Below are 14,267 nucleotides of genomic sequence, written 5' to 3'. Positions count from 1 at the left end.
ACAGTGATGTGAAGACGGAGGCTGTAGCTCAAATCTCGTGAAGGAGGGAAGGCCTTGAAAAATAGCTTTCTTCACTTGAAATCCCCAGAACAATCCACTAAGAATAAAGCCTCGTTCTGAAAGTTATATGAAAAACCGAAACACAGTGATGTGGTGGCACATGCCTGTAATTCCATCACTCAGGAGACTGGCACCAGCCTGGACTACAAAAGGAATTTCAAGGCCAGCCTGCATCAGATAGTGAGATCCTGTCTCAAAAAACAAAATTAAAAAAAAAAAAAGACTGATAAGCTGCAATGGAAGACAGAAGTTTCTAGAAATTCACTTTGACAAAGGCATGAAAGATGGCTAGGAGATTATACTCCACAGCAAAGGAAACCAAGAAACAGGACTGGAGCCAAAAGATATCTATCAGTGTGTTACATTTAAAGGACCACACTTCTTACTCAACAAGGAAACCTTTTCATGTGTACAGATGGACAGGTGGCTGAAGTACTACGTGGCTTCCAAAAACCAATGCCTGCTCCTGATGACCAAACCACAGTGATTGGATCTCCTCCAGCTCAGCCCAGAGACATCAAGGGTACGCTAATTGAAGGCATGCCAATTTGTCATAGACAATATGAAAAGGGACACCTAATTATCCAATTTAAGGTAATCGTTCCTGAAAATGCCCTTCTCTCTCCTGATAAAACTCTTTGCTAGAAACACTCCTATCTGAGAAGAAGAGACTGATAAAAAGACCAGGCAGAATTTAAACACTTTAATCCAAATCAGGAAAGCCACATTATTGTAATGGAGTAACCTATGTTACCCAGAGGTGGTTCTGTGTCAGACCTTGTAATGTGGCCAATAAGTAACACTACTGCTGTATTTTATGTGTAGTAGTGAAAGCACGAAGGACTATAATCATGCTATTGTTTTGGTTTTGATAATCAATTATAGTAGTACTACTATACTTAAATGGGAAAACGCAAATATAAAAAGTTCCAACTTTCTCTGTACATGTGACTTCAGTATATAAGATGAAGTTTAATAGTTGTGGAAAGTAAAATGTACGTATCCCTGACATCTAGTAAGCCATACCCTGAAAATGATTCCAGCTTTGTACGACTAACTTAGAATGAAATGCATTCAATTCAGTGTATAGCCCTCTATTGTTAAGCTACAAAATAAAACAGTATTTAACTGGAAATCAGAAAAAGGAGAAAGAAATAAAAAGAAAGGTGTTAGGGACTACAAATTATACACTGAATCTAGGAGACGTCCATGCTTGTTCTTGTCCTGCCTGTGAGCCAGACTGGAACATGGAAACCCCCACTCTTTTCTGGTCACAGCTGGAAGCCCTAGGGCCAATCATTGCTGTGATGCTCACAGGGCAAGACACGACCTGCTGGAGACAACAGGCATGTGCAAAAACTAGTTTCTTCATCCCCCCACTATCTTCTCCCCTCCTTCTTGTCCTTGCAAGAATGCTTTGTTCTTACTAGTCCACTGCAGTCCCCATTATTGTTCTGGAAACACTCACTGTCCTTGACCCATTGTCTTTAATTCAGATCTAACCAATAAATACTCAGGTTCTGGGTGGCTCATAGCCTTTTGTTCCCCAGGAACAACTGGTCGTCCCAGATCTCTGCCTGCACCCTTATTTCATCACTTGCTCTCTTTCTTCCCATCCTGGCTGTAACACTTGACAGGAAATTAAGGACTCTCTGCAGGAGTCCCCATTAACTGGCACCATGGAAAGAGTATCTAATTAGGAAGGAAGGAAGGAAGGAAGGAAGGAAGGAAGGAAGGAAGGAAGGAAGGAGAGAATGGGGAAGAGAGAGGAAAAAGGAGGGAAGAGTGAGGAGGGAAGGGAGCCAGAGAGAAACAAAAAGAAAAGAGATGAAGCTAAATAAGGCAGTGCATGGCTATAATCACAGCACTGAGGGACGCTGAGCTAGAAGTCAAGCTGGAGTTGTAGCTAGACAATTTAAGACAGCAAAATAAAGTTTATAAAAAGAGGGACTTCCAGCACTTGGTAGGCTGAGGCAGACGGATCACCATGAGTTAAGAGTGTATCCTGGACTACATAATAAGTTCAATGCTAGTCTGAATTAAATAGTGAGATCCGGTCTCAGTCAATCAATCAATAACTTAATCAATAGAGGGTGAGGGCCAGATATATAGCTCAGCAGCACAGTGCCTGCCTGGCAAGCACAAGGTCGTGAGTTTGACTGCCAGTAAAAAAACAAAAAAAATCAACAGAAGGTGTAAGGACATTGTAATCCCCAGTATTACAAACAGAAAGAAAGAAAGAAGAAAAGAACAGAACACAACAGAATGGTTTAATGATTTAATGTATTAGACAAAACAAAACAGACTTCTTGAACAGGATCACAGCGAAGACTGAAGCATGGAGAGGAAAATGAATAAAGGGAATATACAGGCTGGAGTGTAGTGCAGGCGTAGAGCTCTTAGTTGGCATGCACAGGCCTGGGTTCAATCGCTAGTACTAAAAAAAATTTTTTCCTTAAAGAATATACAAGAAGGGGCTGGGGGTTTAGCTCAGCGGCATAAGCACCTGCCTGGCAAGCAGGTGGTCGTGAGTTCGATCCCTGGTACCGATAAAAATGAAAAAGACAAAAAAAAAAAAAAAAAGAATATACAAGAAAAAAACATACATGGGAAATACGAAAAGATCTGCATACATGTGACTGGAATACCAGAAGAAAAGAAAGACAGTGGAACACATGTGGTATCTTTAAAAATACTAGCAAGAAATCAGCCAGGCATGGGGCACTCTGGGAGACTGAAGAAGACAGACCACAGGTTCAGCGTGGACAAGTTAGTGACTTAAGGGAACCCTATCTCAAAAGAAAATCATTGGGGACATAACTCAATATAAAGGCCTTGATACCCAGTATCAATGGGTAAAAGGGCTAGGAACAATTTATTTTAAACTGATGAAAAAACTCAATCTCAGATTCAAGAAGGTCCACATACCCAGTAAAAGATACAGAAAACCAAACTAGACACATTATAGTCAAATGCTGCAAACTAAAACAGAAAATATTAAAACAGTCAACAAAAAATACACATTATCAAAGTAAAAACAAGGCTGGGGATTTAGCTCAGCAGCATAAGCACCAGCCTTGCAAGCGCACAGTCATGAGTTTGATCCCTGGTACCAAAAAAAAAAAATTTTTTTTTAAAACTTTCAAAAAAAAAACTGTAGGTGAGTTTATAACAAATCAGTGAAAACAAGACTATAATGAAATATATCTTAAAGTATTAGGACAGCTGGGTGCAGTGGCACACACCCGTAATCCCAGCACTTGGAAGGCAGGCAGGAAGATAGCTGCAAGTTCAAGACCAGCGTAAACCACATAGTGAAACTTTGCCTCAAAAAAAGACCAAAAACATTTTAAAAATAAATAAAGTACCAGGAGAAAGACTGCCAACCTAAAATTATATATCCAGTGAGTATTTTTTTTTTTTCCTAAATAATGGAAAAGGGCCTGGGATGTAGCTAAGTGGTAGAGGGCTTATCTGGCATGTGCAAGTTCCTGGGTTCAATCCCCAGCACTATTCCCCTAAAAACGGCAGACCTTTTTTTTCCCCAGACATCTCACCCCAAAATGTAAAATAAACTGGGTATATTGATGAGTATCTCTAATCCCAGCAGTTGGGAAGCAAAGGAAGGACGATCACCAGAAGTTCAAAGGCCAAGATGGGCTAGACAGTGATTTCATGCCTACTCTACAACACATAGAGAGACCCTATCTAAAAACAACAAAAAACAGACAAATAAGTATCTGAAATACTTCACTGACAGATTAACTGCACAGAATGAAGCAAATTCTTCAAATTCTTCCTTTCCTCAAAAGGAAAATGATCACAAAGGCAATAAATTCAAGATGAATCAAAAGCATCCAAAAGGTTAGCTATGTGATAAAAACTTATTAACTATGAGTAAGGAATCATTAAAAGCAGTAATAAAAGTTGAATTTCACTGCACATGCTTGAACCAGGAATGCTTGAGCTCAGGAGTTCAAGGTCAGCCTGGGCCACCCAGTGAGATCCAGTCTCAAGAAAGAAAACCATGGGCATGGTGCCAAACACCTGTAATTCCAGAACTCAGAAAACTGAGGAAGGAGGAGCAAATGGAGTTCCAGGACAGGCTGAGGTACACACTAAGATCGGGTCTCAAAAAGCCGGGGTTTAGCTCAGCTGCACAAACAACTGCCTGGCAAGTGTTAGGTCGTAAATTTGATACCTGGTATCAAAAACAAAAAAGCACAACCAGGGATATAACTCAGTGGCACACACAGTGCCTGCCTGGCAAGCACAAGGTCCTGAGTTTGATTCCCAATACCAAACAAACACACACACACACAAAAGAGAAAAAAACAAAGAAAAAACAATAACAACAAAACAGTAAGTATGTCTTTTTTTTTTTCTCTTTGAGACAGTGTCTTAATATGTATCTCAGGTTTCCCTTGAGCTCACTATGTAGCCCAGCTGGTCTCCAACTTGAGCCAGTCCTCCTTGGAATAGCCTACCAACTGCTGGGATTACAGGTATTCATCAATTTGCCCAGTTTGTAATAAGCATGCCTTGCAGGATTATAAATATAGGGCCAAGGATTTAGCTCAGTAGCATAGGCACCTACATGGCAAGCACAAAGTCGTGAGTTCATTCCCTGGTACCAAAAAAAACAAAAAAGAAAGAAAGAGGACTCATATAAGGATTATAAATATAGACAGAGTAGCTAAACTCATAAATTATTACAGTGAGGGTGGTAAAATACAATTAAGGTAGACTGAAATAATGTCAAGAATATATATTATCAGTCTCTAGGGTAAAATATAAAACAACAAAAGGTAAAATTGAAAAAATGAGGCAGATGAATTTGAGTTCAAAGCTAGCCTGAACTAATTAGTGAGACCCTGTCTCAAATAAATAAATAACATTAAAATCAACTAAATACTTAAATGCAACTATGTTAAGACTAGAAACAAAAAATATTTTTTGCTGGGAGTGGTGGCACATGCCTGTTATTTTAGCACTGTGGAGTCTTAGGCAAGAGGATTGCCCCAAGTTTAAGGCCATCCTGGGATCTATGGTGAATTAAAGGCCAGCCTAAATTATAGCAAGACCCTGTCTCAAGAAAAAAATTTTTATACTATTTATAAAAAATATAGAGCCAGGCATTGTGATGCATGCCTGTAACCCCAGCACTCGGGAGGCTGAGGCAAGAGGATTGTTGCAAGTTCGAGACCAGTCTGGGCTACAAAGTGAGCTCAAAGCCAGCCTAAACAGCTTCGTGAAAGCCTGTCTCAAGAAAAAGAAAAAGAGACAGGAGAAAGAGAAGAAAAAGAAAAGGAAAAAGAAAAAGAAAGAAAAGAAATATAGAGCCAGGTATGGTGACACACACCTGTAATCCCAGCACTCAAAAGGCTGAGGCAGGAGGATAGCTGTGAGTTTGAGGCCAGCCTGGGCTACAAAGTAAGTTCAAGGGCAAATTGAACTGCAGAGCGAGACCCTGACTCAAAAAGGAAAAAAGGAAATATAGCCTGAGAAAGTAGATCAGTTGCCTGGCATATGGAAGGTCTTGGGTTTAAACCTTAGGACTGACCACCTCCCAGAAAACAGAGAGACATGTTTCTAGATATAAAAAGCTGAAATGGTTGAAAGTAAAAGATTAGCCTGGCATGGGGCACACACCTGTAATCCCAAAACCACTTGACAGGCTGAGGCAGGAGGACTGCTGTGAGTTCTAGGTCAGCCTGAGCTACATAGTGAATTCAAGGCCAGCCTGAACTATATAGCAAGACCGTGTCTCAAGACACCACAAAAGAAAGATTAGAAACATGCCTATCATATAAACACAAGTGGTAGATTCACAGTAGACTTTAAAATTATACAGAGGTAAAAAGAATATTTCACAATAAATGAATCAATTCAACAGATAGCCAGAACAACTGTTAATTGAGCATGCAGACACATGGCTGGTCATTCAAGCTACGAAGGAGGGTGAGGAAAAAGGATCCCAATTCTGGGGTCAGCATTAGCAAACCTTGTTCAAAATAAAAAAGGGCTGAGCATATACCTAAGCACTCCTGGGGGTAGAGGCAGAAAGAAGGAAAGGAGAGAAAGAGAAAAGAAGTGAAGGAATGAGAGAAAGAGAAAGGGAAGGAAGAAGAGGAGGGAGAGAGCAAGAGAAAAAAGGGAGGTGGGAGAAAGGAAGGAGAAAGCCTACCCATTAGAATAAAGAGTCCACCATCCTGTCTCTCTTCCTCTGCTTGGTGAACCAGAGTCCTGAGTGATTTTTCTTGAGGGGAGGCACAAACATCTGGCTGGGATGATTTCCTAGGTTGAGCTTCTAGTTTTACAGATTAGTTGCCTAATGGCAACAAAGGTGTCTCCCCTCCAGAATGCATTTGAGGTTTTCCTAGAAGAATCACAAATATTCCCACACTACCCATTCTCAAATCATACTCTGCTGCAGCAATCAGCAGCTTGTCATAAAACTTTTTAGTTAAGAGAGTTTCATGAATGAAGTAAACTATATATACAGGTACTGCCTTTTCCTAAAGCCAGGATCCTAAGAAAAATACTAAAATAAAAGTTGAAAAATCACTCATCTTAAAGTCAGGGAGTTGAACTAGATAACCACCATTAAGGTCTTTACAATTCTAATATGCTCTGAACTTTTCAATTTTTCTAATAGAAAAATCAATTTCAAACAGATTCAGTGGTACATGACTGCACTTGGGAGGCTAAAGCATGAGGATCACAAGTCTGAGACCAGCCTGGATAACACTGCAAGACTCTGAGTCAAAAAATAAGAGCAAGTAGTAGAGCACTCAATAGTAGAGCACTTACCTAGCACATGTCATGTCCTGGGTTAATCCCTGGATATCTATCTATCTATCTATACCCACACACATATACATACATGTAAGCATTTATATCTCACTGGTGCTTCATTCCCATCTAACCCAGTATAGCACTCTGCCCAAAAAGCTGAAAAATCACCAGACTTTTAGCCAGGTGTGATAGCATACTCCTTAATCCCAGAACTTGAGAGAATTAGGCAGGAGGATTGCCACAAATTCAAGGCCAGTCTGGGCTACACAGTGAGATCCTATCACTAAAAAACAAAACAAAGGACTGAGGATATAGCTCAGACACAAGCGCCTGTCTGGCAAGTGCGAGGTCATGAGTTTGATTCCCCAAACCAAAAAAGACCAAAGATCACCAAATTTTGAACATAGTCCTGCACTAGGTATCATTATCTTTCTCTCTCCTTTGCCACTCAAATTATTTTTGGAGTGTGCTGGGAATCAAACTCAGAGCCTCTCTCACACTAGGCAAATGCGCTACCACTAGCCTCCATCTCGGGCCCTTGCTACTAAATTTGAAAATATTCTAAGGGGCTGGGGATTTAGATCAGTGGCATAAGCGTCTGCCTTGTAAGTGCACAGCCGTGAATTCGATCCCCAGTACCCTTTTTTTTTTTTTCCCCCCTTAGGGGATGTCCCTGACCTGGGCGCTAACGGGGGCACTCATTGCCCCCGCCAGTGAATCAAGGTCAGCGGATTCTCTCCGAGAACTCTAGCACACCAGGACAAGAGCTGTGTCAGGATGTGACTCTGGTCCCAGTACCACCAAAAAAAAAAAAAAAAAAGAAAGTATTCTATTCTTAAAACTCTCCTTCTTTTGACTTTGTGGTAACTATTACTTCTTTAGTCTTCTTCCTCAGTCCAAGATTTCTTTACTCTGCCACTCTACTCCCTCCAAATAAAATATAAGTGCTGCAGAAATGATACAGTAACACAAGCTACTCTGTACAAGATTCTAACCACAGAGCCCTTTCTGATGACAAGGACTGATTCTACAATAGGGCACGTTTCCCTAAAAGAACTTTCATCTCTGACCACATCTTTCAAACAATTTATCTACTATTCCATGAGTTCTCAAACACAGAAATCAAAAATATGAAATTCTGCTGTATAAACAAACACAATACACTGCCAGTATTGACCCAGTATATTAATTGTGGAAGAATCCCAGAAGGACAATGTACCCAAAGGACAAAACAAGACCAAGTCTTAAAAGATTAGCTCATCGGCACAAGCACTTACCTTGGGAAGTGCAACATCATGAGTTCAATCTCCAGTACCCCCCAAAAAAAAAAAACTCAAGAGGTCTGAGCATAGCGATATACACCTATAATCCCAGCACTTGGGAGACTCAGGCAGGAGGACTGCCATGAGTTCAAGGCCAGGCCGGACTACAGGAGAAGTTCAAAGCCAGGTTGAACTACATACCAAGATCCTGTCACGTAAACAAACAAACCAAAAATTCTAGGGAGGGAAGTACCCCAGGCTGAGGAGATGTTCCATGTGAAAGCCCCAACATAGGAGTGGGCCAGCAATGCAATATGAGGAACCATGTCAGTGTGGCTTGAGCTGAGGCCTGGGGGGTATTATCTTTAAACTTGCTCTTTGGGGCCCTGGACATCTACCTGGCCTACCAGCATTCCCTGTTTGATGTTGATGTGGACAATGCCACATAAAAGCAAGCGTACACTATCCACGAATGGTCCAATCTCAGCTGGGTCAATCACTGGGTCACTTCTGGGTGCTGGATCTGCTATCATCTCATAGGAAACACAAAAGACTCTTCATAATCCTTCAGAACCCATCCTCAGGGTGCTAGTTTTGATGGAAAATGATAGAAGGCCCTCCACTCCAACTGCTATCCATTTTTTTTTTTTCAAATTGGCAACTGAACTCAGGACCTTGCGCTTGCCAGGCAGGTGCCATGCCGCTGAGCTATACCCTTGGCCCTTCCTCCCCATTTTTGACTCCCAGGACCCCTATACACATAGACACACCCAGCATTCCCATGCCTGTCAATCCCCAGCCCCTACAAAGTGGGAAGGGGTGATCCCCACTGGGGTTTAGGGGTAGAGAATACTTGGGAAGCAAAGAAGGGGAAATCCAGGGCCTCCCTGCTTGCCTTTCCCTTTTTATAGTTTATTATTGTAAAATAAAAGTAGAAAGATTTTTAGAAAATTTTAAACTCGAAATGGAGAGGCTGATATCTTTTTGTTTTTGGTCTTTTTCCTTTTTATTGGTACCGGGAATCGAACTCAGGACTGCCTGCTTGCAAAACAGGCGCTTATGCCGCTGAGCTAAATCCCCAGCCCCGAGGCTGATATCTTTTTAAAGCATAAATATGTTCCGCTTAGCCAATTAAAATGTCTATCACCTACCAACATGGAAAAATTCATACTTTAGTATGAAAAATGATGTTGAGCTGGGAATTTAGCTCAATGGCTCAAGCGCTTGCCTGGTAAATACAAGGTCATGAGTTCAATCCCCAGTACAAAAAAAAAAAGAAAAAGAAAACAAAAATGATGTCATCTGCAACCTAAATACAATTTACCACTCTGAAGTCTTCTCCCACCACTTCTAACCCACCAGATCATTATACACTTTTGCCTATGTACCTTTTGACTGTTCTTGACCTCAGTGAGCATTCTGTCATTCTGTCAAATTACAATGCAGCCTTAAAGACCTGAGAGTTCTTCTCCCTAGAGCCTTTCACATGTCTCACATGCCAATCTCCTTTTTTCGTATATATATATATATATATGTATTTTTTTTTTTTTAAATAGCAGTACTAGGATTGAACCTAGGAATTCCATACTGAGCTATCACCTCTGTGTTCATCATCATCATCTTTTTTTTTTTTTTTTTTTCCCTGAAACAAGGTCTCATTAAATTGTTTCACTGGCTCAGCTGGGCTTAATTAAACTTGCAATCCTCCTGACTCAGTCTCCCAGAGTATTGGAATCTTAGGCATATGCCATCACTATGGGCCAGTCACTTCTTTAAAAATTCCTGGTTGCTCTCTTCTACAAGCCTTATTTCATGGATACTCACCAACTCACAAAGCCCATGCATAACTCATCTTCCCAGACATGCAGAATACAGGATAAAAGTAAAGGACAAAGTATTCAGGTGGTGGGAGGAGAAAAGTATCTCTCTCCATTCATAAAGTTTACTGCTGATGCTTAATGAGCCTCCTGGTTCCAATTCCATATGAAATCAGTATCCTCTTGAGAACCACTTGTCTGAAGGTCATTACAGAAAAACCAATGACAAAGTGGTACAGACTGAATATCCCTGAGGATCTCTTATCTGAAATGGGTCTAGCAAGTTTCAGATTTCAAGTTTTTCTTTTTCTTTTTTTTTTTTTGGTACCAGGAATCAAACTCACAAACTCCTGCTTATCAGGAAGGTGCCTAAACCACTGTGCTAAATCCCTAGTTTAAGTTTTTCAATTTTGGAATCTGTACATATATATCAATGAGATACCTCAGAAATAGGACTTACATCTAAATACAAAACTCATATATTTCATTTATTTTCAAAAAAACCTTACATACACATCCTGAAGATTTTTTTTTGTTAGTGGTATCAAGAACTGAATGCAGCCTTGACATTGAGCTAAATCTGCAGACCTTTATTATTTTAATTTTATATATTTACTTCTTCTGTTTTTTTGAGACAGAATCTCACTATCAGCTCTAGCTGACCTCACACTTGCCATTCTCCCTTCTTAGCCTCTGGAGCACTGACTATGAATATGTGTCAATACATCAGCCCTTTTTTGAGACAGCCTCTCATAGCATCTCACTAAACTGCTCAGGCTAGACTAGAATTTGCAATCCTCCAGCCTCCGGCCCCACCCTCAACCCCACTTCATCATAGCCCGAGCCTAGTAGTTGGGATTAAGGCATATGCCTGCACCTGAAGGTAATTATTTTTTGGATTTTTTCCATTGGGAGAGGAGTGTTGTAGTACCAGACTCTTAAATTTTTTGGTTTTTTTATTTGTTTTTTGAGACAAGGTCTCACCATATAATGCAGGCTGGCCTTCACTTATAGAGCTCAAGCTGGCCTCAAACTCATGGTGATTCTCCTGCCTCAGCCTCCTGAGTACTGGGATTACAGGCATGTATTATTAACAGTCACTTATCTTTTATTTTGAAAAAGGTTCTAAGCTGCTAAGTTTTCAAGGTTGGGTTCAAACTTTCTGATCATCCTGCCTGTCTTTCAAAAAGTAATTTTACAAAGAAGAAAAAAAAAAAAGGGATTTTACAAAACATTTTTAGTACACTTGCATTTTGATTACAATCCTCCACATAAAGTCAGGTATAGAATTTTCTACTTATAATATCATGCCACCACTCAAAATTTTTGATTTTGAAGCACTTTCAGGTTTTGGATTTTGGATTAGGGATGCTCAAATTAAAATGGAAAACAGAGCCTACAGACCTTTCATATCTTACCTCCTCCCTCCTTGACTTCTTCACTAGGGTCTCCTGAAAAAAGCTTCTTCATGACAGGAAGATCACCTCTGTCTTCTTGGGTTACCAGTCCAGGCCTGAGAACAACTTTCTTCCCTCTCTTTGAAGCAGTGGCCTGGAGTTTTCCTTTACCAATGTGTACATTAGGAGAGTGGGAAGACTCCAAGGAAGTCAGGGTGATTCCCTGAGAAATGGCCTCATCAGCAGCTTCTAAACTTGGTAAATTCGCATCCTGGGTGAGAATCCTAGAGCTCAATGATGGAACCTCCACACCAGGCTGATTTCCTGCATTCTGCACAGAATGAACTTCAACTCCAACTGCTCTACCATGACTTGGACCCCAAGACAGGGGCACTGACCCAAAGTCAGTAACCTGGTCAGATTCTTGTTTAACAGCTGACTCTTGGTCTAAGTTGTCTTCCTCCTGGCTGCTCTTATCCTGTGAGTTCTCTGTCACTGTAGTTCTTCTCTTCTTACAAGGCAACATGTTTAAAGTTCCACTTTTGTTTCATCCTAAAAGGATACAAGTTCTTATTACCTTCATATTAATTATTTACTCAATTAAATTTTAATTTTTATTCATGTCCAATCATGAATATTCCTTATCAAATGCATTCTATTCCTTTAGATCAAAAATAAGAAACAATTAGAATGAGTTCAAATCTCAGCTCTACTATTGATTAGTATATGTCAAGTGACTTGATCTCTCTACACTTTCAACAGTAAAAAAGAAAAAAAAGTAATTGATCTTATCTCAGAGGTGTTATACATATTAAATAGAAGTGACTAATAAATTTTAGCTACTAGTGTAACTAAATCAGGGAAAGAAAACAGTGTGATGCTGAATGCAAAGTGTAAAGTCAAACTGTTTGGATTTGTTTCCCAAGTCACCTCTCCATTCTTAGGACGTTCATAAGTTACTTAACATGAATCTGTTTCCGCATCTATAAAATGAAACAAAAATAGCACCTACATCATTAGATAATAAGTGATCAATAAGTGTTTGCTCTTGGTGTTTGCATAAAAAGACTTCCATTAATAGAAACAACCCAAAAGCAAAGTGATTATTTTAGAAGATGGCTATATTAACAGAAATTTTGTGTTGAAACAAGAGATTTTTACTGTTCTCTGGATTGTTACTATTGGGCTCTTGGTTTTAATTGTAATTTAAACATTTTAAAGGCAATACCGGGCTTTTGGGCTCTTGGTTTCAACTGTAATTTACACTTTTTTTGTCCTGGAGATCGAACTCACGACCTCAAGCTTGCAAGGCAGGTACTTATGCTACTGAGTTAAATTCCCGGCATAATTTAAACATTTAACGGCAATATTGACCTAAACTGAAGGGTATCTCTTTTATATTTTTAGAAGAACCTATCTGCAACGCATTTTTTACGTTCTAAGTATCTCTACCTGTCTGCTTCCCTCCTTCAAAACTATGTACTTGCTGAGATAAAGGAATCCTTTAACCGGTATCGTTAGTATCCGACGTTATCTAGGTACTGTAGACACTCAGCATAGGTTTCCCTGAATAAACAATTGAAAGAAATCTTATATTGTATAGAATTTGGACCAAGCATTAAGCATTATTTGAGAACTGGTTCCATCTGTCTACGAAAACATTACTCTCATAAACAGGTCCAAGAACAGAAATAAGCTGTCTGGTGTTCAAGGGAGTTATTCGTCACTGGCAATGTTTAAGCAATGGGTAACAGACTAAGGAAAGACTGGCTGATTCTTGCAAGGGAGGGTGGTGAGTGGGTCAGATGGGAGTAGGAATAACCCAGGAGAGTTGCTATCCCACATAAGTCCAGAAAAGACAAAGAAAGGAAGGAAAGAAGGAAAGAAAGAAAAGAAAAGAAAGCTACCATTCAAGTCAGCAGAGCCGGGCATACAGCTCAGCGGCACAGCACCTGCCTGGTAAGCTCGAGGTCATGAGTTCCGATTCCCGGTACAAAAAAACAAAAAACAAACAAACAACAACAACAACAACAAAAACAGGATGCAGGACTCGACTGCAAGCACCTCAAACATAGCAGTGGCTCTAGAGTCTGCTCTTAAGGTTGGGGTATAGCTCAGTTGCACGGCGCCTGCCTGGCAAGCGCAAGGTTCTCAGTTCGATTCCCAAACCAAAATAAAATAAAAGTTCGCCCCTTTGGAAACTTCAGTCAGCCCAACATGGTGAATGAATGCCAACCTGGAGACAGCCCCGGTGCGGCTTCTTCCTAAGGAACATTTCAAAAACGGGTCCTAACTGTGCCACTTCTACGCCGAGCGGTGGCCCAAGTCCCCAGCACCAATTAAACACTGTGCACCTGTAACTCCCAGGACGCAGCCCGCACCCACCCTCAGACCGACCCCCCTCATCCTGAACTAGCTCTGCCCAGACGTCCCGGGTCCATGCTGCCTCTTCCCTCCCACCACACGCTACATAGTGCACTCACAAACCGGTCTGATCCCGCGGAAACTCGGTTGCCGTAACAGCGGAAGTCAAGCAACGACAGAGACTGACGTGCGCAACCCCGAAGCGCGGCGCGCGGCCGCTAGTGGCGCAAAGGAGCATGCGCCAAACGCTAGGCGCCATCTTATTTAGGGCTAAATGAAGCCCAGAACCTACAACGTCATTTCCTGGCAAAAAAAAAAAAAGTGGAGGGGGGGCAGTAGTTCCCTTTCTGCACCAGTGAAGCGCTGCTGTCCTACTAAACAGTGGAAACTGAAATTCAGTGCTTTAGTTTCACAAGTAAGGGGCTGGGAATTTAGTTCAGCGGCATAAGCACCTATCTTACAAGCGCACGTTCATGAGTTCGATCCCCGGTACGAATTTAAAAAAAAAAAAAAAAGTGTCAGTTTCGCAAGTAATTAGTCCATCTGAAAGACAGTTGAAATATAAGTAG

The 14,267-nt window shown here is 40.8% G+C and overlaps 1 protein-coding gene and 1 non-coding gene across 6 annotated transcripts in view; both read right to left on the bottom strand.

Moving 5' to 3' along the window:
• The window catches only part of LOC100734653 (GON-4-like protein), a 71,533-nt gene extending 57,591 nt beyond the window's left edge, over positions 1–13,942 (bottom strand). The window contains exons 1-2 of one of the 5 annotated variants that reach the window (XR_010047775.1): positions 13,818–13,942; positions 11,356–11,886 (exon numbers count right to left, since the gene is read on the bottom strand). Coding sequence is in view for 3 of the 5 variants with exons in the window: in XM_013158734.3 (XP_013014188.2) it covers positions 11,356–11,860 (505 nt within the window). In the remaining 2 variants the exon portion in view is untranslated. Of the gene's footprint in view, positions 1–11,355; positions 11,887–13,570; positions 13,756–13,817 lie in introns of those variants that run through there. The other 4 variants (XM_013158734.3, XM_013158735.3, XM_003475381.5 and 1 more) reach the window with 4 other exon arrangements.
• On the bottom strand, positions 7,524–7,654 carry LOC111758548 (small nucleolar RNA SNORA3/SNORA45 family). Its single transcript, XR_002792721.1, has one exon. It is a non-coding gene; the product is annotated as a small nucleolar RNA SNORA3/SNORA45 family (small nucleolar RNA).
• Positions 13,943–14,267: the final 325 nt, after the last annotated feature.

The sequence above is a fragment of the Cavia porcellus genome, unplaced genomic scaffold (genome assembly GCF_034190915.1).
Source record: "Cavia porcellus strain 051 isolate PalLab524CR breed Dunkin Hartley unplaced genomic scaffold, mCavPor4.1 scaffold_6, whole genome shotgun sequence".
Lineage (NCBI taxonomy): Eukaryota > Metazoa > Chordata > Mammalia > Rodentia > Caviidae > Cavia > Cavia porcellus.
Note: the sequence above shows the minus strand (reverse complement) of the source record. Positions and strands in the feature narration are given on the sequence as shown.